This window comes from Acomys minous (genome assembly GCF_964271855.1).
Source record: "Acomys minous genome assembly, chromosome: 5".
Taxonomy (NCBI): Eukaryota; Metazoa; Chordata; class Mammalia; order Rodentia; family Muridae; genus Acomys; species Acomys minous.
In genome coordinates this window covers 129,772,957-129,795,572 of record NC_140494.1, presented here as the reverse complement: position 1 = coordinate 129,795,572, position 22,616 = coordinate 129,772,957, and the positions used below count along the sequence as shown (strand labels likewise).

The 22,616-nt window shown below is 41.9% G+C and overlaps 1 protein-coding gene across 18 annotated transcripts in view; it reads right to left on the bottom strand.

The window, feature by feature from the left end:
* Window positions 1–22,616, bottom strand: part of SLTM (SAFB like transcription modulator) — a 63,368-nt gene that overhangs the window by 10,365 nt on the left and 30,387 nt on the right. For 9 of the 18 annotated variants that reach the window (XM_084782722.1, XM_084782719.1, XM_084782729.1 and 6 more), the window contains 11 exons: window positions 14,677–14,704; window positions 12,939–13,407; window positions 12,237–12,286; window positions 9,608–9,726; window positions 5,871–6,020; window positions 5,221–5,324; window positions 4,947–5,110; window positions 4,397–4,482; window positions 3,516–3,679; window positions 968–1,148; window positions 170–294 (listed from right to left, as the gene is read on the bottom strand). In XM_084782722.1, coding sequence (XP_084638848.1) covers window positions 170–294; window positions 968–1,148; window positions 3,516–3,679; window positions 4,397–4,482; window positions 4,947–5,110; window positions 5,221–5,324; window positions 5,871–6,020; window positions 9,608–9,726; window positions 12,237–12,286; window positions 12,939–13,407; window positions 14,677–14,704 — 1,640 coding nt within the window. The remainder of the gene's footprint in view (window positions 1–169; window positions 295–967; window positions 1,149–3,515; window positions 3,680–4,396; window positions 4,483–4,946; window positions 5,111–5,220; window positions 5,325–5,870; window positions 6,021–9,607; window positions 9,727–12,236; window positions 12,287–12,938; window positions 13,408–14,676; window positions 14,705–22,616) is intronic. The other 9 variants (XM_084782730.1, XM_084782736.1, XM_084782721.1 and 6 more) reach the window with 2 other exon arrangements.

Here is a 22,616-nt window from a genome sequence, read left to right as displayed (position 1 = left end):
GTCCCTGCCTGGAACTGGCCTGGGCCTCCAGTACTGTAATCCCTGCCCTTCCATGTTAGCAAAGAGCGGCTCCGTCCCAGAGCTGGGAGTGCGTGCACCCTAGTGTAACCTGAGCGCACTAAGAGCGCCACAGCCAGCCCAGCCCCTGAGGAAGCCAGGACGCACCTACCTGTGGTCTACGTCACGTGGGCGCTTCAGAGAGTTCCTTTTCTCTTGCTCATAGCGGAGCTGCTGCTGCTGCCTTCTGAGTTCCTCTCTCTCTCGAGCAATCCGTTCAGCTTCCTTGCGCCGTTCCTTCACATGCACAGGAGTGAACCACATGAGACAGAGGGTAAGCACGTGTGCGTCTGGGTCAAGAACCTGTCCTAGCGAGCGCCAGGCGGAGCACACACCTGGCACAGATACACTAGACTTAATCATCTAGACTGCAGCTGCTGTTGGCTTGAGTGGTAGAGACTGGTAAGCGCTCTGGGGAAGGTGGATTTGGCTCAGTAAACTGACTTAAACAACAGCACCCAAAAGGAACGAGAAGGCTGGGTTCTTAATACGCACTGCGAGATCTACGTGCCTAACGCCCTAGGTGACAGCTACGCAGAGAAGCATTACTTCCTCCCAGCCTGGGGACTGACTCCCACGATAAGGAAGCACTTGCTATTTTCTGGATCCGGGGTGGTGACAGAGCCTGGATTACAACTACTCTGGACTCAGTCCTATGCTCATACTATTAGGCTGCCATTTTTCTGCAGTTACAGGTCACTTGCAATCGACAAGGAAGTCACTGTTCAAGACACTTTTAACGAGTGCCTAACTCTTCATCTGTTAGGGGCACGTCAACGCTCATCTGATCTACAGGAGCTTTACGGTAAGTAAAGCAAACTTGAGGACAAAAAACAAAACAAAACAAAACAAAAAACCACATGGTTTGCAAAGGTGAGTTGTTCAAGATGAAAAGATGTTCTGACTGCACCTGTTCAATACGAATGCGTTCCCTTTCCAAGCGTTCGCGTTCCATCCTCTCTCTCTCTAGTTTTTGCCTCTCAATCTCTAGGCGCTCTCTCTCTCTCTGTAAGCGTTCCCGTTCTTCCCGTTCACGAATTATTCTAACGCGTTCACGCTCTCGACGCTCTCTTTCTGCAATCTCTCTTCGTCTAACAAAAATCAGTATTTAGAAATACTTAAATTATGCTAGCACTGTGTGAAAAATAATAGCTTTGAATTTGAATTTTTCCTCATGATTGGCAATTTTAAATCCCACATTTAATTCTAATAATTTTAATGTAATTGGAAAGAATGCAAAGTAAAACTTTAAACATATTCCAGTCTTATCAGTTATTTATAAGGAGAGTCAACTAAGCAGCTAAATTTTATACACTATTCACCTTTTAGATGATTTTGTTAAATGAAAATCCCACCATAATAAAAACCCAATAATTGTCATTTTATAAATGTATATAAATTTATAAAGCTACAATTTTTCTTTTGGCTTTTTGTGACAAGGTCTCACTGTGTAGCTCTGGCTAGCCTCAAACTCACTATGTGGACCAGTGGCCTTAAACGTGTGGCAAACCTCTTGCTTCTGCCTCTAAGTACTGAGATTATTGGTGTGTGCCACTGTAACTGGCACACAGGCCACTGTGGCTGTACATTGGCTTCTTAAAAGACAGCCTTAGAAGGGACCCTGCTTCTGAGCTAGAGGTAACTCAATACAAACACATACTGGACCTTGCAGTGCTTCATCTTCCTGACACTTAGGTGACACTCAGGTGACACTCAGGTGACACTCAGGCTTTTGTGAGTTTTGCCCGCTTGCATATTTGCCTATAACAATTCAGTATTCTCAATGGTGAGTACCAGTCCATAAAAACTGATGTGACATTCTAAGTTAGCACAGTAGTCAGTGGGTAGAGACCAAGAACTCTACTGCACCTGCCAATCATGAGCTATCAGTGCACTTCTACAGACCAAACGACACGCTCTACAAAGCAAAGAATACCTAACACTTTTAAACCCTTTCCTATGCCACAGTGGACAGCCACGCCCTTGAGAAACAACAAATGCTTTTAAAAGGTAGCCTAGAGTTTAACTCTTTTTTTAATAAATGCTAGGCTTGTTTATTTGCTTTTAGTATGGGCTCATGTACTAAAATTTTCAATTAACACAACTCAAAATTTACTTTTTTTAAGGTGCGGGAAATTACACTTTGTTGAGGGCTCTACCAAGAGTTGTTACCATTTCAGAAATCATGTTTGAATGTTCTCACTTCTCCTGGTACACTTCTATTGGTACATGACTCACCAATACGACACATAAAATCAGTCATTATCTGTAGCTTTCACATTCTCGGTGAGTCTAATAAGATATAAACACCTGACTAGTTAAATGTATCTTCTACATGTCTAAACATTTATATCTGGAATATATATATTTGTTACAAATCATGTATATTATTTTTATATTACTGCTAAATCATTACACTGACTTTTCCGTAAATAATAGGCAAATAGATTGTACATTGTATTTTTCCCCCCCGGGAGAGGAAGGAGGCACACCTTCTCATGTTATTTTTAAAGGGTCACTGGTTGGATGCAGTGATGTGTGCCTGTGTTACAGCTCGGTAGGAGGAGGCTGAAGCGAAAGGGTCCCTGGGTGAAAGATAAGCCTAAGCAACAAAGGGGGCTTTAAAAATAAAACAGGCATCGCTTTGATGGGTCTGAGATCACTTCCCCGGTAGCTCTCCACTTCCATTCTTCCCAACCTGTTACTGATGAACAGAAGCTGGGATGTGCTTACGGAGGTGAGTTTTGCAAGGAACCATTTCCTTTCAGCACAGGCAATGGTTGTATTCCTGAGCTGCAGCTTTCAAAGCTCCTAACATCTGAGGCTGAGAACTGTAGACGCTATTCCACGAGTGACCTCTGTTCTAAACAGGTCTAACAGCTTAAAAACACTGTTTACACTATTTCATGTGGCATCCAAATGCATGTATGTGGATATGCACTGGAACCCTTGTCGACTTGTTGGTACTGCCACTGATAGTGGAAGCATCTGCTTTTAGTCTTCAGTCTGTTTTAATGGGGATGAAGTAGGGACTGCATTAAAGCTCGCAGAGCAACTCGGCCTTCACTTCAGATGAAGGTTTCCCTGTACCTTACTCTGAGACTGTCTGGAAGTCACCTCCTCCTCTAAGGCACGGCTCTTTTGGCAGCAGCTTTGGGATAGAGGAAAAGAGCACTGGACTTGGAGTCAGACTTGGATCTGAGGCCCGGACTCTGCCACTCATTAGCACACGGAATTTAAGAGGCATTTAGCCCCTCCAGGCCTCTTCCTACTACCTGCTAATGGTAGTAATAAACCAGGGCTTAGTTAACCTTACAGAACTGAGATGGAGATAACATGGAAAGGGACTTTGCAAGCTATGGAGTGCTGCGCAAACGCACCGGGTCAGTCCCTCACTTCAGTCTAATAGGGGAGGACGCTCTCTCGCTGCTTAGAGCTGTCGGAAATGCTCCTCCTACCTTCTGAATTCCACTGCTTGTCTCAGTCTTTCAAAGCGAACTAAATGCTCTCTCAATCTTTGTTCCTTCATCTTTTCAAAAGGCAAGATCTCTTTCCTCCGGCAGTCTTTGTCTCTTTTTTTATCCAGGCTAGCCCTCTCCTTTTCTTTGCTTCTTCCATGAACCTAAAGAAGAAAACCATAAGGAGTACAAGTTAAGATAACCTCAAGTTACATATTCTAGATTTCACTGGTCACTTGAAAAGTTTGTTTTGTTTTTGAGACAGGGTTTCTCTGTGTAACAACCCTGGCTATCCTAGAACTCACTCTATAGACCAGGCTGACTCTGCCTCCCAAGTGCTGGGATTAAAGGCAGCACCAGGCCCAGCCACACGTTTAAATGAGGGGATTAGAGGAGCGGGCTCAGAGGTTTCAGGGGTTAAGAGCCCCTGCTGCAATTGCAGAGGACCCCAATTTGTATCCCAGCACCACAAAGCGGCTCACAATTGCCTGTGGCTCCAGTTCTAAGAGATCCAATACCTTTCTGCCCACCCGCCCTGGGGGTCCTGCATGTACATAAACTCACGCAGGCTCATACACATACACATGAATTAAAACAAAAACAGCCCAAGAAAATACTTTCTAAAGTATAAAACTAGTAATATTTCCTTTTAAAAACTTAACGAACTTTTTGGTTTTTCAAAACAGGGTTTCTCTGTGTGCCCTTGGCTGTCCTAGACTCACTCTGTAGACCAGGCTGGCCTTGAACACACAGAGATCTGCCTGCCTCTGCCTCCTTGAGTGCTGGGATTAAAGGTGTGTGCCACCAGGCCCTGCTGACAACAGCTTTCTTTCTCTTTTGGCAGCCAATCAAGCAGCAGCAGCAGCACCTGGAGGACTTACTTTCTCGTGTCTGCCCCTTCTTGATGACCTGCAATGGTCTCCTTTGCTTTGGTTTAGCATCACCATATGTCCTGGACTCTTTGAACCTAAAAAAGGTTAATATTTTAGACAAACAAACATCTATAAAATATTGTTGAAAAGCATAAATTAATAAAATCAAATTTTCACCTGATAGTAAAAAGAATACTTATTCTAACTTAAATGCAAAGACATTAAAATAATTTAATCTGTTAAACACTCTTACTGATACCAAAAGATCCTAATTCACTAAGATACTATAAATCAATGGCCACTGGTCACTGGCAGTTGTGGGAAGGGGGGTGGGGTGAGTACATCCCAAACCCAAGTAAGCTAAGGTTTAATGGTACAGTCGGGGACCTCAGATATAAGAATATGACCTTGTAGTAGGACATAAAGACCTTGCTGTTGGTCTATAAAACTCCCTTTTCTACTCCAGGCTCTAACAACATCTGAAAAGCAGTCCCTTCCGAAACACAAAATAAGCAGCAGGCAGCGCTGAGAGGAACAGGAAACAGGACGCCTGACTCACTTATCCGCTTCTTTTCGTCACTTCTCTTCATCGGTTCTGAAGTCTGACCACTTGGCCCATTATCATTTTTCTCATCTTTCTCTATTTTCTTAGTATCTTTGTTTTCTTTTTTTTCCGATTTCTCAGATGACCGTTTCTCTTCTTTTTTGATAGATGCTTGGATCCTGACCATATCATTCAAGACAAGAAAACAGAATAACTGCTTTTGCTATGTAACAGGCAATGTGTCTATCACAGGCCAGTGTTATCTTAGCAGCTATCAGTCAGCCCTTACTTGGCGCTCCTATCACTTGTATTCTTTTTATCGCCAGCACTTTTTGAACTACTCTTTTCATCATTTTCTTTCTTCATTTCTTTCTTAGAAGGATCGCCTTTGACCTGAAAGGGTTAAACAGAAATAATAAATGTTTTTAAAATCCGTCAGCTTTAAAGTTGCATTATATAAGTGGTGTTGAGCTGGGCAAAGCTGTACATGCCTGTAATCCTAGCACTTCTGAGGCAGACACAGGATGACCCTAAATTCGGGGGCGGCCTCGGGCAGGTTAGGAACTCTTTGTAGTCCACGGCAGTCTTCAACTCATGATTTCCCTGCCTCTGCCTCCCAAGTTCTGGGATTACAGCCATGTACCACCTGCCTGACAAAGACGTTTTGGACTAAGACTACAGGTTGACTACTGCTATCTGAAACTCTTGAACTGCGACTGTTTCACAATTTGGATCTCAGATGTCTGCACCTGCTTCTCTGTTGGTTTAAATTACACTTGTCTGCATCCACTTTCCCTGTTGAGCATCTTAATCAAAAACTCTGGAATGAACCAAAATCAAAACTTGACCCCTGAAGACACTCCTAAGTTTTAGATTTGAATTTCCAGATCAGCCCTCTTGTCAACCTCCCTTTTCATGAACATTCATGAACATACTTACTTTCTCCACAGAAATCAGCTGTCCATGCAGCTCCGTGCGATGGAGATGTGCAATGCATCTGGACACTTCTGTGCTTGAAGACATAGTTACGATGCCATAGCACTTTGCCCCAGGACTTCGAGCATTTGTAACTACCTTTGCACTCAACACCTATAAAATTAGATTACACTTGAGAATTGTACAGCTGTGGAGAGGTAAGACTCAGCACGGAGGCAGCTCAAACTAAGGGCTAGTGAAGATACACTATAAGCTAAGTCTGTCCTCTCCTTATTTTTGTGACCAGCATCTACCTTGATAATATATATTTAAAGTATTCAAGGGAATTACTTATCCATTCCTTGACCCAAATATACAGCCCAACAAGCTACATCAATAAAGTATTAGTACAAAAATAACAAATACAAAGAAATTGGCTTTAGACCGTTCCCTCACTGTGGGCTCACCGTGAATCTACTAAGAAAACATACAGACATGTCTGTGGACAGTTTACAGAAGTCTTAATTCTTTCCTTTGAGTCACTTTAAATTTCAAAAATGAGTAAAGAAAAAAGAAGAAAATGTAGACTCAAAATACATCCCAAGAACATGCCACAAAAATCGTAAGATAATCACTATCAAAGAGATTCCAAACAGAACGGAAGAGTGAGAAGAAAAGCAGGGATAACCCAGGGCTGAAGAGTGAACAATGATGTAACAGAAAACGGGATGGGGGGGGGGAGGAGTTTAGGTTTTGTTGTGGGTTGTTGGAAGTTGCAGGCTTCATGTAAGTTTTGTGTGTTTGTTATGTTTTGTTTTTTCAAGACAGGATTTCTCCTGTAGTCCTGGCTGTCCTGGACTCCCTTTGTAGACCAGGCTGGCCTTAAATTCACGGAGATCCACCTCCCTCTGCCTCCCGTGCGATTATAGGTGTGCACCATCTTGCCCTGCTGGCTTCATGTAAGTTTTAAGAAAAGCTGCTTTGAGCCAGGTGTGGTGGCGGACGACTTTAGTCCCAGCACGCAGGAGGGAGAGGCAGGCGGATTCTCTGTGAGTTTGAGGCCAGCCTGGCCTACAAAGCAGGACTACAAGAGAAACCCTGTCTCAAAACAACAGCATCAAAGAGCTGCTTTGCCCTGCAGAAGTTTGAGTCCACAGTCTCGTCGTCATGTACAGTGTTCTTATGCAGTTTATATTCTGTCAAGTGCCAACAATAAAGCACTGTTTTGTGTCTCTAAAAGCACATAACTGAAACAGAACACAACATACACTACAGTTGATTATGAGGCAATCATTCTGAGACTAATTTACTAATACTGGTTATTAATTTAATAAGTATTTAAACCTACCATGTGCATACAAGTAGGACAAGATCTTACCCTCAAAGAGTTAACAGTATAACAAGCTAAAAATGTATGATGTATATATGGAGAATAGAAATTTATGTAGAGACTTGAATAGAAAGAAGTGACTGCAGGCGGCCGTGGTGGCGCACGCCTTTAATCCCAGCACTCGGGAGGCAGAGGCAGGCAGATCTCTGTGAGTTCGAGGCCAGCCTGGTCTATAAAGTGAGGCCAGGACAGCCAGGGCTAAGCAGAGAGACCCTGTCTCCAAAACCCAAAAAAAAAAAAAAAGTGACTGCAGATTGTTCTGTAACTGCTCTCTCTACTGTTCGGGAGCCCAGTAACAGACACAAACTTTTCCAAATGAATCAACTACCCTTTTTTTCTTTCTTTCTTTCTTTCTTTCTTTTTTTTTGGTGTGTGTGTGTGTGTGTGTGTGTGTGTGTGTGTGTGTGTGTGTGTGTGTTTTGTTTTGTTTTTGGAGACAGGGTGTCTCTGTGTAGCCTTGGCTGTCCTGGACTCCCTTTGTAGACCAGGCTGGCCTCGAACTCACAATGATCCGCCTGCCTCTACCTCCCAAGTGCTGGAATTAAAGGCGTGCGCCACCACGCCCAGGAAAAGAACTACCCTTTCAACAATCCACACTTTTTCACACTTACAGACTTCTTTTTTGGCGGGTGGAGGGTTTTGAGACAGGGTTTCTCTGTGTAGCCTTGGCTGTCTGAGACTTGCTTTGTAGACCAGACTGGCCTTGAACTCACAGTGATCCACCTGCCTCTGTCTCCTGAGTGCTGGGATTATAGGTATGTGCCATTGCTCCTAGCTCATTTTTATTTTGGGGGGGAAGCGTTTACATAGGTCTACTGCCTGCTTTTTAGTTTGTCCATCTGTTGCGATTGAGATTTCTGAGTTCCTTCTATGTATATATTTTACATTAGGATCTGGTTGTCAGTTTGCAAACATTTTCTTCCCATCCTTTTGGCTGCCTCATCACTCTTGATTATTTCAATATAAAGCCGTTTCTTTTCTTCTCATAGTCTAGTCAGAAACTGGATTCTTTTAACTTAGCATATCTGAACTAATGAAAATATTAAATTAGCACTGACTTAGGGTGATGTGAAGAAATAAGGACATTTTTTAAAAAGAAATCCTTTCAACTCTGATTTGAAGGAATAAGAAAAATGAAGCAGAATTCTTCATAACACACATTACATTCTTAAAAGACAATGTGAGTATTTGATTTGGTTAAGCATCAAATTTTAATTACTGATAAGGACACTATCTCTTATCTATGCTTTTAGAAAATATTTTCCCCTGGAGACTAAGGAGATGGCTCAGTGGGCTAAGTATTTGCCACACTGACGTGAAAGTTTCATTTAAGGTCCCAAACACCCAACTAAATGCTGGAGGGCTGCGGTGACCCCCCAAGATGACCCCCCCAAGCAGGCTGGCTAACTAGACTAGCCATATTGGTAAGCTCTGCGTCCAAGGGAGAAACCCTACCTCTTAATATAGGCTGGAGAGCAATTGAGGAGGCCTGACAGCCACCTCACCCAGCCCACTTCAAGACTTCTTTCAAACACACTCACCCATGCACATACACACACACACACACACACACACACACACACACACACGCATATCACACCTGCACACATTCATACACACATCACACTCACACACAAAACACATACACACACCATTAATGAATATTACAAAAACTGGTTTCACTGACTTTAGAGGCTTTTACATCTTCAAGTAGAAAGTCTGTAAGCAAAACAGGTTCTTACAGTGTCAGAAAACACTAAGAATGGAAGTTTCGTGATCAGCAACAAAACAGTTTTACATTTTTCTTGTTAGTGGCTGAGAGCCTCCCGTAAGGCTGTTGTTTCCTCGGCAGTTTATACATTCCACTATCTAATTCCAGCTACTTGCATTTTCTGATGAACAGTCTCAGCATCTGCCAGATTCTTTGCATCATAATAAATAAAACTCCACTTTCAGCTCAAATAAGTATACACTTGGAACTCAAAGACTCCCAATGCTCAGAGATACAAAAATATAGAATATATTTGCCTAGAGAGAATGGCTCAACTGTTGTGAGCACTGGCTGTTTGCAGAGGACTGAGGTCCAATTCCCAGCACCCACACGGCAGCTCACAGCTATCTATAACGCCAGTTTCCTTTTTTTGTTTTGTTTTGTTTTGTTTTTTGAAACAGGGTTTCTCTGTGTAGCCTATATAACGCCAGTTTCAAGGAGCATTTTCTGACCTGGTACATAGACATCATGCAAGCAAAACACTCATACACATTAAATAAAGTAAATAAATCTAAAATCTTAAAAAGTATGATATATAGAATAAATTACCTAACTATTTTGAATACTAAAAAGACAGACTGAGAAGTAAAAAGAATATACCTTTCCATATTTGCCAAAAAGGTTCTTCAAATCGGCAGCTTTGGTATTAGAAGACAGTCCGCTGACCCAGATGTTCTTGGTTGAGCTTCCACTGCCGCCTCCGGCGCTGCCTGTGCTCCCTAGGACGGTCAACAGCAGCGTAAGTGCCTGTGCTGGCTGACAAGGCTCACAGGCTTTCATCACCAAATCCTTTCTCATTTAAATTTTGGTAACATAACAATAGCCAAAATCTTACGCGCTTACCATTATGAAAATCAAACAGAACAGTGAGAACGACTCCTGAGTGTTTGCACACTCCCTGTTACATGAATTTTAATACAAAGTAGGTGAAAACTCCACTACATCTTGGACATTTTCTAACACATGTTAACAACCTGTCCTCACTCCATAACCCTGAACTGAGGTGCCTGGCAGCAGTCCTGTGGCAGTGAGCAGACGGCGCCAATGCCGGACCTCTGCCATGGACACTGAAGGACCTGATAAATGGGAAGGAAAAAGGGTAGGTAGATCCAGAGTAGAGAACAGACATTTTAATAATTCACCTTCATTTTCTCTTTTGCTTTGTTTTGGTTATTTGTTCTTGGTTTTTGAGACGGGGTTTCCCTGTGTGGCCCTGGCTATCCTGGAACTCACTCTGTAGACCAGGCTGCTGTCAACCTCAGATCTGACTGCCTCTGACTCCCAAGTCCTGTGGTGTCTGTGCCACCACACCTAGCCACCTTCATTTTCCACTAGAGAAAGGTTAGGAGAAAATGGGAATTGGATAACTCTTGATCTAAATAAGAATCAATCTTCTAAAACAATCATTACAGTAAGAACAGAGACCTCAAAATAACTTAAGACTAGAGAAATGATCACAGCTTGTTTCTAAACTGTCTCCATACAAATATGGTTTCACACATGTAAGTATATAAAACATACAAGTTAGTGCCTGCAGTGTTTTCCTCCTTTAGTGTAGTGATGCAGAAAACACTTTCTAAAATACCATGTTAAAACATGTTCAAGAGGGCTGGACAGCTGGCTCAGCAGTTAAGAGCACTGTCTGTCCCTCCAGAGGTCCTGAGTTCAATTCCCAGCAACCACATGGTGACTCACAACCATCTATAATAGGATCAGGTGCCCTCTTCTGGCCTGCGGGTGTATATGCAGGCAGAGCACTGTATACATAACAGTAAATAAATAAACCTTTAAAAAAGTAGCAGAAAAAGTAAACATTTCAGTGCCTTAAAGGTTCACCAGATGGATGTGAACATCTGGAAAGCTGCTTTTAGGGACAAACAACACAAACGACTCAACCCTGAAAATACCGACAGTTAATATTTTTTCTATTCTTGAAGACAGTCATCAAAATGTTTTATCTTATGACATGTAACTTAGAAATGTGTATATCTATCATAACTAATAATAGTTAGGCCTAGGCACTTGTCTAATTATAGTAAAAGTGTTTTGAGTATCAGGAAAGAAGGTACCACTTAACAAAATTACTATGTTTCTCAATTTAAAGAATAAACCTTTTGGGGGCTAGAGAATTGGCTCAGGGGTTAAGAGCACTGTCTACTCTTCCAAAGGTCCTGAGTTCAATTCCCAGCAACCACATGGTGGCTCACAACCATCTATAATGAAGTCTGGTGCCCTCTTCTGTCATGCAGGCACACATGCAAACAGAATACTGTACACACAATAAGTAAATAAATATTAAAAAAAAAAAAGAATAAACCTTTTATATCTTATCAATGCACCCAAAATGTAAAGGCTGGGGATACTGTAGTTACAGATACTGAGTCAAGTCAGTGATAATTTCTAACTATTAAAACATACCAACAGAATACAAGCCCAGCAATGCACAAAACCTCCTTTCAACCCTTGGGAGAGACCGGAGGATTTGGCAGTACACGAGTGCAATGCATGTTCCTACAGAACGCTTTCTTAGAGAACAAGTGCTCTTCACGCCATCAGAGCAGAGGGGCAACAGGACGCCATATTGCTCATGGGCACAAGATAACCAACTCTTGCCAAATAAGAAACAGTAAGATTTACTCCCTAAGGGAGTATCAAGGGATATACTCAAGGGACAGCATACACTGTATAAAGAGTACCATGTACAAAATTTTTAAAAATTGTTCCTCAGACCTTACAGGAATTCAACACAAAATTATTTCCCTACATAAGACAACCATTAACACAAAAGTCAAAGTAGGAAGTGAACTCTGAAACATATAGATACTGTGCATTTTCTATGTTAACAGAAGTGTATCCTAGTTTAAATAACGAAGTACTACCAAACGCTAGCTTTCTTCTGAACAGTAGATCCCACAAATATAGACAAGGAATATTTATTGTACAAGTTTCACCCTAAGCAGAAGAGGAAATGGGTGTGGTCATGTCTGATTTTTCAAACTCATTGCAATTAAATATATTTCTACAATCACACAAGTTTACAAAGTAACTAAAGGGTAAAGTTCTAAGAACAGGGCTTCCTGCAGTTGTTTTAATGCCACCAATTAAAGATTATCAAAATTTGTATCTTCTCAACAAATTTCTGAAGACTAAGTGTAAAGGGAACACAGACAGCTAACACTTTTGGTGGGAAGTATGTGAGGTTCTAAGGAAAAGAGACAACAGCTCTTACCTTTGTCATCTTTAGATGAGGTCTTGCTGTCTTTAGATTCCTTTGAAGAGCTAAAGAGGCAAATCACCAGAAGAAAATTGAAAACAAAAAACAAAACAAAAACCGAACAGCTTGATATTGACAGCATTGCAAAACGGGTTCTGCTCATACACATGGACAACTCCACAGGCCTACGCCAGGCTACTTGACATGGCTCCCTTGGGACGCTTGCACTCATTTGCCCAAGATGCCTGAAGATCTAGTTTTTCTGACAATCCTATGCAGTGGATATATGGCCATCTTCTCCAGATTTCAGGGCTGGGACTTGACTTCATTTTGTGTTCTTAGGACTGACAGTTGCTCATTAACCACCATCACAAGGGTTTTTAAAAATAAAAACACAAAAATTGTCAATTTGAAAAAAAACAAAAACAAAAAACAAAACCCAAAAAAACAAAAACAAAAAACAAAAAACAAAAACCAAAAAACAAAACAAAAAATAAAATATATGCTGACAATGCACTCAGTAGGACACACTGCATATCATGAAGATCTTGAATTTTTTTTTTTTTTAAAGTAACTTATGCCGGTCAAAAATACTCTAGGCACGATCATAAGACACTAATTATTGTGCATGGTCTTGAAGCCACCCCCTTAATGTAGCGCGATCTTATTGAATGCTGGAATTTCAGTATCGTAAAGAACTGACATAGAAAAACAAACCTCTTTGCTTGACCAGAGGCCCCTGTAGACGAGGGCCCTTTCTTCAAAGTATCCTTTTCTTTGTCTCCAGATTCTGCTTTCTTAGAACTTTCTCTGGCTTCCTTCTCGACAGGATCCCCCTTCACGGAGTCTTCCTTCTTACCATCTTTATGGTTCGGATTCATCTCATAATCCTTGGTTTCCTTCTCCGGGCTCTGTGCAATGGCGTCCTGCCCATCTTTTGGCTTACTTGCTTCAGAATCTGTAATTTTCACATTTTTACCTGTTTCTAGGAGGTCATCACCATCAAAATCCAGAGTGATGGCATCTTCAGCCTGGACTGTGACCGAGATGTTGTCGTCCTCAGCTTCTTCCCCAGCCGCATTAGCTTCCGTGTCTTCGCGGGCTGTGTGGCCAGCCTCAGCTAGGCTCCCCTCTGAAGGAAGAGGGTTAGGTATTTCTTGTGTGCCATCACCAGAACCTGCTATATCTAAGAGGATTTAACAGGAATAAACATGGCAAAACAAGAAGTTTAAACAGTTTCACATTCATAAGCTAGAATAGGACCTAGAAAATATAAAGCCAGTCATTAGCACTGATGGAAGGTTAGGGGGAACACAGGGGTTAACTAACATACACAATCCTTTACCTAAGATCACTTATTCTTCAGGGAAAAAATGATCTCTACATACAAACATCAAAACAACAACAGTGAGAAAATGGATCCATCCTCAAGATGCGGCTCTTCATTGCTGCTTATAAATTGATGGTATCTGAACTGTTTTCCTCCATGGTAGAGTGACAGGTGTGCAGGTTTGTTATTTAATGCTCGGCTCATCTTGGGATTTAATCCTTGTGACCTTGGGAGCTCCTTGATGACTTCCTGGAAGGTCACAGTCTGAGGACATCGGTCTTCAGAGTGTTTCCAAGCCCCATCTTTTTCACTCTTCAATCGCTGCGTAGTCCAGAATCGAATGCAAAACTGCTAGGGAAGACTCTGAAGGCGCTCCTCCGTGACGTCTAGAAAGGTGGCCGCTTGCTATCTGGATCCTATCCAGGTGGTCTGCAATGACTGTTTGCAAAGATGTCTTGCATTCCCACAGAGAGAAAGGCTCCGGGTATGTGAGCTTTGCAGTCGGTAGCTTTATTCCGTCGCAGCTTCGGCCTGGCTGGGAGCCTGCTCCATGTCCTTTCTAGTCCAATAGGATAATGTGGCTTCTGTCCAAGAACTCAACCTCATAGTGACCACATGTATTACTACTGTTGTCCTGTGATTGTATTGGATAAGATACTTCTCCCAAATCACTGATACATGTCAGAAAATCATATGAAAGTTTCTCTAATTAGCAAACAAAAGCCAGTTTCCTGGTCATTCACCATTCTTAAGATTGGTGCAGATTCATTGAGTCATAAACTAAGACTCTAATTAGCACGTATGAGTTACTGCAGTGTCAGTCTCAAAGACGGAATTTACTTACCGTATGCCACAAATGATTTTTTAAAATAGAACTAAATCTATAGTGAGACATGGTATCATTCACTACAGTAACTGATATGTACTATTCAGTTAGGACATATCTTGTGTTTAAAAAAAAATCAAAACCAATTGAAAAATTAAGAAGCTAACTTAATTTACTAAATTGATAATTTGAAAAGAAACTATTTTAAAATAAGATTTCAAATAAGGAATGTTTATTTTCATATACCCTGCTTTTCTACATGTCCATATACTTGAAGCTCTACTTAGCATCAAACATACCTTTCTCATTTTCTTCTTCCTCACCATCCTGAAATTCAAAGAATAATCAAATGTAAAATAAACCCACAGAGCACTACATTTTAGTAATAACATAAAATCACTCAAATTAAACTGGTGAGTGATTTTAAAATACTGATTAGAAATACATATCACACACAAATATACTCCAACTAGAACTCAGACCCATTTAGAACTACAGAGCATCCTTCTGCTATATATAAATCTATAAAAATAAATTTTTAAAAAAGGCAAATCTCTAAATAAGCATATCATTTCATTAGCCAAAACTAGTTAATATAATCCAAACCTTACTTGCACTACAAAACTATCAATAAAAAAAACTGACACTCAGCTCAAACTTCTTTTATTTTTTATTTTCTTATTTATTTATTTATTTATTTATTTATTTATTTATTTATGGCAGAGTTTCTCTGTGTAGCCTTGGCTGTCCTGGAGTCGCTTTATAGACCAGGCTGGCCTGGAACTCACAGAGATCTGCCTGCCTCTGCCTCCCGAGTACCAAACTTTTTAAAGAAACTTCTTAATATTGAGTGGGGAGGGCCATGAGAAAGAATGACACGGCCCACATGAGTAAGTCTGCAGGAGTCAATTCTACTATGAAGCTTGGGGATCAGCAAGACCCTCACCCACCTGAGCCACCTTAGCTACTTTGGGTGGGGGTGAGACAGGATCTCTCTGTGTAGACTTAGCTGTCCTGCATTCGCTTTGTAGACCAGGCTGCCCTTGAACTCACAGAGATCTGCCTGCCTCTGCCTCCCGAGGGCTGGGGTGGCGAGCATCACCATGCCCGGCCTGGAGCTACTTTTAAGATATCCTAATTCACAGGAGTCAGAACTCCCGTGTGCAGTGGAGTGGGTGCACGATAAAGACATGAAGAGAACAGAGTCCACCTTCTTTTCTACACTGCAATATGACAAGGGGATAATGACGAGGACTCAGTTCCAAATTAATTTTTCTTGAAAAGTATGTTGAGTTCAAAGCCACCAGAGATATACTAGCAAATGGCCGATAAAAAACGGTATTTGTGGGGTTGGAGAGATGGCTCAGTGAGTAAGAGCACTGCCTGCTCTTCCAAAGTACCCGGGTTCAATTCCCAGCACCAATATGGCAGCTCACAACTGTCTGTAACTCCAAGATATGACACCCTCACACCAATGCACATAAATTAAAATTAAATAAAATATTTTTTAAAATGGTATTTGTGCTACAGGTAACCAGAGCAAAGAGCACACTCATTTCAAAGAAGTAATTTTAAAGTAAAATATTTGTTATTTCCCAAATTTAACTATGAGCTAGCTTTAAAACATAAATATCTTAATGAAAAGATGTTTTTCTTAGAGGAGGAATTTTTTTTAAAAAATGGGTATACTGTGAAAGGGCAGGGGGCTTGACAGTAACTAGACCTCAGCCTGCAGCCAGGAGAAAAAATAAATCTTTGTTTATTAAGAAAGCACCACAAAGATTACTGAGGTAGTTCCACGAAGATAAACTCTCCTAACGTAAGCCACAGAAAAGGAAGGAAGCATCCCGCCTCACAAGGTGACGCTCCCAGAACACCTTGGTTACACAGGTCTTAGGAGAGGCTGTGTATATACGCCGTTGGTTCTGGTGAACAGGGAACGCTCCTCCCTATAAGCAAAGCCGTAAAGCACGGCTTCTCAAACACCACATTGTACAACAGGAGCCTGGAAGCACCTGTTCAAACAGGCTGCCGGCACCAGGGCCACGGCTTCTGACTCCGCAGGTCTAAATCGGCTGAAGAGCGTGCACCACTTAACACTGTCCAGGGGAGTCTGGTGCTGTAGGTCTAGGAAGGGCCTGACCAAGTCCTCCTACCTAGCGGTGAGAGAAGACTTCAAGCAAAACTTCCAGTGCAAGTCAAGATTAAACTCTTTACCATGGATAAGAATCATAATGGTGTGTGTGTGTGTGTGTGTGTGTGTGTGTGTGTGTGTGAGAGAGAGAGAGAGAGAGAGAGAGAGAGAGAGAGAGAGATTGACTGCAGAGACCCAGAGAGAGAGAGAGAGAGAGAGAGAGAGAGAGAGAGAGAGAGAGAGAGAGAGAGATTGATTGCAGAGACCCTTGGGGGTATTAGATCCTAGTCCTCTGTAGGAGCAACACATGCTCTTAACCACTGGACCTTCTTTCCAGCTCCCTAGGCATTTTTTTTTCAGCATGTCTACTGAAAGATCTCATAAGGCAAATGTTTTCACAAAGTGATTAATTTGCACATATCCCCCAAAGCCCAGAGGACAGAGGGGTCTGACCTAATTCTTAGGAGCCAACGCTGATGAGAGCAGAACTGAAGGTTAGTGAATGACCCCTGTGTAAGCGCACACTCACTCTACTAACAGCACTATGAGGGTTAAACTGGGTCCAAATACACTTCAAACCCCTTCTAATATGAAGAACAAACCAAGAAGTACAAGAAAGGACAGGAAAATGTCCATACCCGTGACACCTATGTGCAAATATGCAATGTATTTAAAAATAATCTCCCCAATGAAAACAATCTTTAAGTTAGCCACCTTGGGAATTATCTTGAATAAGAGCATTTCATGCATGAAAATAAATCCCATTTTCAAGAAGGCAGGTACTCAAGCAATGTATCCTGTGGTGGAGCTTACAAGCCCTAGTCAAGTGCTGAAGGGCTCAGCGTAAAGCTTCTCTCTTTCCACACATCCTAGGGACATCACGAGCTCAAGGTAAGCCTCGCCCACTCTGTAGTCAGCCATGTTCTCCTGCCATGCTTTAGGTTAGCGTGTGATATCCATGTGTCTGCCTTTGTTCAGCCAGATGCAATATGCCTTCAAAATCTTGTCAGTAACTGACCTCTAGCTGATAGTGCACTCAACCAAGTGGGAAAGCAAACTGGCCCAGCTAAAAATGAACTTCATGGGTAACAGCAACAGGCTAGCATGTGTTAAATCATAAGCTCATAATAAGCACTAAGAGCTGCTGACAGGCAGTCACAGAATAACTAAGTACACTGTGAGACAGTGCCCTCTCTAAGCAGCTTCACTTCAATACTATGGTAAATTCAGTAAGACTTAGAAACTCCTCAAACAGTGTGGGGCTAGTGAAAAGAATACGATGTAATATAAGCAAACAAACGAGCTGGGAGACGGCTCATCAGGTAGGGGCTTGCTGCCAACCCTCATGAGCTGAGTTTGATCCCCAACACTCACATGGTAGGAGAGAAACAACTCCCACAAGTTATTCTCTGATCCACATGCACGCACGCACGCACACACAAATATAGTTAAAATTTTTTAATCTGAGACTAACACGAGATGTAGGTAATTAGTCCATCTTCATTAAAACAATTTATATTGTCATGTCATGCATCTAGATTTTTTCTGTAAAATTAAGTATGATATAAAACGTATCAAGGACTTTTTTAAAAGTAGTAGCTATATAGTACTCTGTGAACAACAAGCAACCACAGATTGGAGCGGCGTTACGGCTTTGAGAAGGACACAGGTCTCATGTCTCCCCATCCCCCAAAACGGCACTCAGATTAGAGAAGTGTTGTGAGCACAGGTGGACACAGAGGGAACAGACATGGCACAACCACAGGGTTCTACAGAGCTTCTTTGTGTCCTTCTTTTCTGTTTTACAGGTACACGCACTTTGCCTGCATGTGTGTAAGTGCACTGCGTGTGTGCCTGGAGTCTGAGACGGCCGTAGGAGGGGACTGGGTCCCGGGAACTGCAGTTAGGGACGGCTGTGAGCTGCCAGGTGGGAGCTGGGAGTCAGACCCAGATCCTCTACAAAAGCAATCAGTGCTCTTAAGCATGAAGCCCTGTCTCTAGCCCCTCTTTTATTTTTGAGACAGCATCTCACTATGTAGTCCTGGCTGGCCTGGCACTTGCTATAGAGACCAGGTTGGTCTCAAACTCACCGAGATCCTCTTGTGTCTGCATCCCAAGTGCTGAGATTAAATCTGTGCACCAATACACTCAGCAACTAAAGAGTTTCTTGAGACCAGAAGAAATGTTTAAGACTTAAAGTCCTAACAAAACCATTCTAGAAAAAATATTTAGAAAACTCTCAAGTAAGTGACAGACTCAAATTAGTCAAACAACTACAAAGAAACAGTAATTGCACATGTTCCTGCTAGGATCTAGAATAATACAGCAGCCTAGCAAGGAAAGGTTTGCTAGAAGTATGGTCCTGGGGTCAAACCCAAGCCTTTGTACATAGGAGGCAAGCACTTTACCATAAACTGAGCTGTATATCTAGTCTCTCTCTTTTTTTTTAAAGACTTATTTACTGATTACATATACAGCGTTCTGCCTGCATGTATACCTGAAGGTCAGAAGAGGGCACCAAAACTCATTACAGATGGTTGTGAGCCACCATGTGGTTGCTGGGAATTGAACTCAGGACCTCTGGAAGAGCAGGTGATGCTCTCAACCGCTGAGCCATCTCTCCAGGCCCCAGCCTCCACTTGTAATGTTCAAACTGACCAATAAAAAGTAGAACAGAACAGGAAGTAACTTTTATCCAAAGACTTAAACTTCAAGACAAAAGCAGAGGCCTGGGTTTACCTAGAGCTGCCCTTATACAACATTGTTCTTGGTTGTATTCTCTTAAGGAAACAGGCTACATCAAGGGTGTTTCTAAATGTATTTTATGTATCAGGTATTTTATCTGTATGCATGTGTGCACACCAGAAGAGGGCATTGGATTCATGGGACTACAATTAAACTGCAGTTACAGAAGAAGGTTGTGAGCTGCCATGTGGGTGCTAGGAATTGAACTCAGGACCTCTCGAAGAGTAGTCAGTGCTCTCCAAAAGTCAAGGATTTTTTTTTTTTAATTACTAATAAGGGAATGGCAGGAACTACACGGACACTTTTTGAGTATCTCATTTCATATCTTTGATGTGAAATCAAGAAAATATTTTAAATACATATAGAATTATATTAAAGTAACTGTAGACTCTTCAAAAGTTTTGTTTTGTTTTGTTTTTTAGTTTTTCGAGACAAGGTGTCTCTGTGTAGCCTTGGCTGTCCTGGACTCGCTTTGTAGACCAGGCTGGCCTCAAACTCACAGCAATCCGCCTGCCTCTGCCTCCCGAGCACTGGGATTAAAGGCATGCGCCACCATGCCGGCAAGTGCTGGGATTAAAGGTAGATGTGTGCTACCATGCCGGCAAAGTTAAACTTTTTAAACCAATACTTAAAAATAGGATAAACAAATAAAGCAAAATATATACCAGTTAGTGTTCTACTCCTTGGGGGCAGAACTGATCTGCAACACAGTAACTTGTTCATTTTAGTAAGAATATGCTTTAAGTAGGCCAGGCTCGGTAGCACATTAATCTCAGCTCGAGAGGCAGAGTAGGTGAATTTCTGTGAGTTCGAGGCCAGCCTGGTCTACAAAGCAAGTCCAGGACAGCCAAGGCTACACAGAGAAACCCTGTCTTGAAAACCAAAAATATAACAAAACAAAACAAATGCTACACCTAAGGAATTCTTAAGTCCTTTTCAGTAACGCCCTTGGTGGTGGTGTGTTATTTAAGGCTACTATATCTAGTAATGCCCTGTGAGCTGAAGGAAAGGGAATGTCCTGTGAACTAAAGGAAGTGTCCCTCTGGACTGTTTGAAGGAAAGGCCTCGGAATAATCCACAGCCCTGGACCAGTGAGCACTCACCACCCTGACTGCCGTCCTGACACAGCACTTACCAGTAACAGGAAGCAGGGGCTACATGGAACAGAAAGAAACCAGAGCACCTTTATATACACCAAAAATAAAGATAGCTAAGATGCTCACTAGCCGGTGAGAACACTCTCAACTTCAAGGACAACAACAGACTGACATACATGAAAAATACTAAGCCCATTGAGTCTGAAATATAAGGATAGAAAGTAAAGAAAATTGAAAGCTCATTTTATTACTACTGTTGAGGGTGCTGGTAAACTATTTTCCATTATTTTGGAAATTGGTGAATAAAAGGAGAAAAAATATCACACACATATTCTGGTTTTCCTTTATAAATACTACTCAGCAAACAAATAGCACGTACAGGGTTAATTCATCTAGACCTATTCCAGTTAATCCTATGAGCACACTGGAATTCGTAACTTAGGACTCATACAAAAAGGCACAAACAAGTCTGTCACAGTGGCGCACGCCTGGAATCCCAGCACTTGAAGAGGCAGAGGCAGGCGGATCGCTGTGAGTTCGCGGCCAGCCTGATCTACAGAGTCCAGGACAGCCAGGGCTACACAGAGAAATCCTATCTTAAAAAAAAAGGGTGGCAGGGACACACAACCTGCACAAGGGAGGCGATCCTGCCGGAGAAGCATGTGTCTCTCATATGGTTCTGGTTGTAAGCCTAACAGTCAGCCACTGACCTAACAATTCAATTAACCAAAGTAAGCAGGAAGATGTTCAAAAGACACCATGGAATGTAACTAGCAAAGCCTAGACTTCAGAGGCTCACTCGGGGCTTGAGAAACTGCTATTACCATGGAGCCACAGCCGGGCCTGCTCAGTTTTACACTGTCTCTCACTGCTTTCATCCTACTATGGCATAGCTGAGTAGCTGTGACACAGAACACAGGGCCCACAACAGCTAAAATATTTATTATCTCGCTCTTTAAGGGAGACTTTGCAACCCTGGCTCTATGAGCTAATCAAAGTTTTTCAACTAGTAAAACTAGGAGAAACTAAGGCAGAAAGCAAGCCTACAGATTAAAAGGTGTCAATAGACATGTCAATCAATCACAATGGGTAGGTCTGGATTCAAACAAGGCCTGTAAAGAAAAAATATCCATAGCTTAGTGAATATCTGAATACTAACTATATTACTTAATGACATTATCACTTTGTATTAGGAATTTCTTTCAAAGCCACATGTTCAACTTTGTCATGGAAAATAGATCTGATTTTAAACACTGCAGAAAGCACATTGTAAATGGAGGTAGAGACAGCAAGACAGACTGAAGGAGCTAAAATTGGCTCGATTTGGGTAACAGTTACATCTGCTATCCCCTCCAACACATATACTGTATTCATGAAAATTGTTTCGAAGCCATCACCTCACAGAAGAATCTGCATACATTACATGTTTCCAGGTGTTTGTATGTATGTGTGTGTGTGTGTGTGTGTGTGTGTGTGTGTATATATATATATATATATATATATATATATATATATATATATATATATATATATATATATATATTACTTACAAAAAGAAAAATAAAGGGCATTGTATCTTCTGGCTGTGGATTTTCAGGCAGATCTAGTTATATAGTTCAGCCTGGCCTTGCACTGGCAATCCTGCTGCCAGCGATGCACCTCTTCCATCTTCCATAATTTTGAGCTAACAGAGTTTACTTAAAATCTCTCTAAAGATGTAGCCTCCTACAGCTGGGAGGGATGGCGCATGCCTTTAATGGCAGCACTCAGGAGGCAGAGGCAGAGGCAGAGGGATCTCTGGGAGGTCAAAGCCAGCCTGGTCTACAAATCCACTGCAGGACAGCCAAGGCTGCACAGAGAAACCCTGACTGGAATGGGGGGATGGGGGTAGGAGGATGGGGGGGGGGGGCTGTGGCCTCCTTATTTTGATACACTGTGGTTATGTCTTGGTCTCTGGAACAACTGTTTTCTTTCACTATTGGGATGGCATGGTTTGCTTATTCTATCCCATAAAATTTTGTTTAAGCTTTTTTTAAAAAAAGGATAATAATTTCATGACATACTTTACTTCTACCTGTTAGACATATGATAATAAAGAAGGCTGGAGAGATGGCCCACAGTCTGCTCTTCCAAAAGTCCTGAGTTCAATTCCCAGAAACCACATGGTGGCTCACAACCATCTACAATGAGATCTGGTGCCCTCTTCTGGTGTGCAGGAGCTCATGCAGGAGAAGGCTGTATGAATCTTTAAAGTCACCTGTAA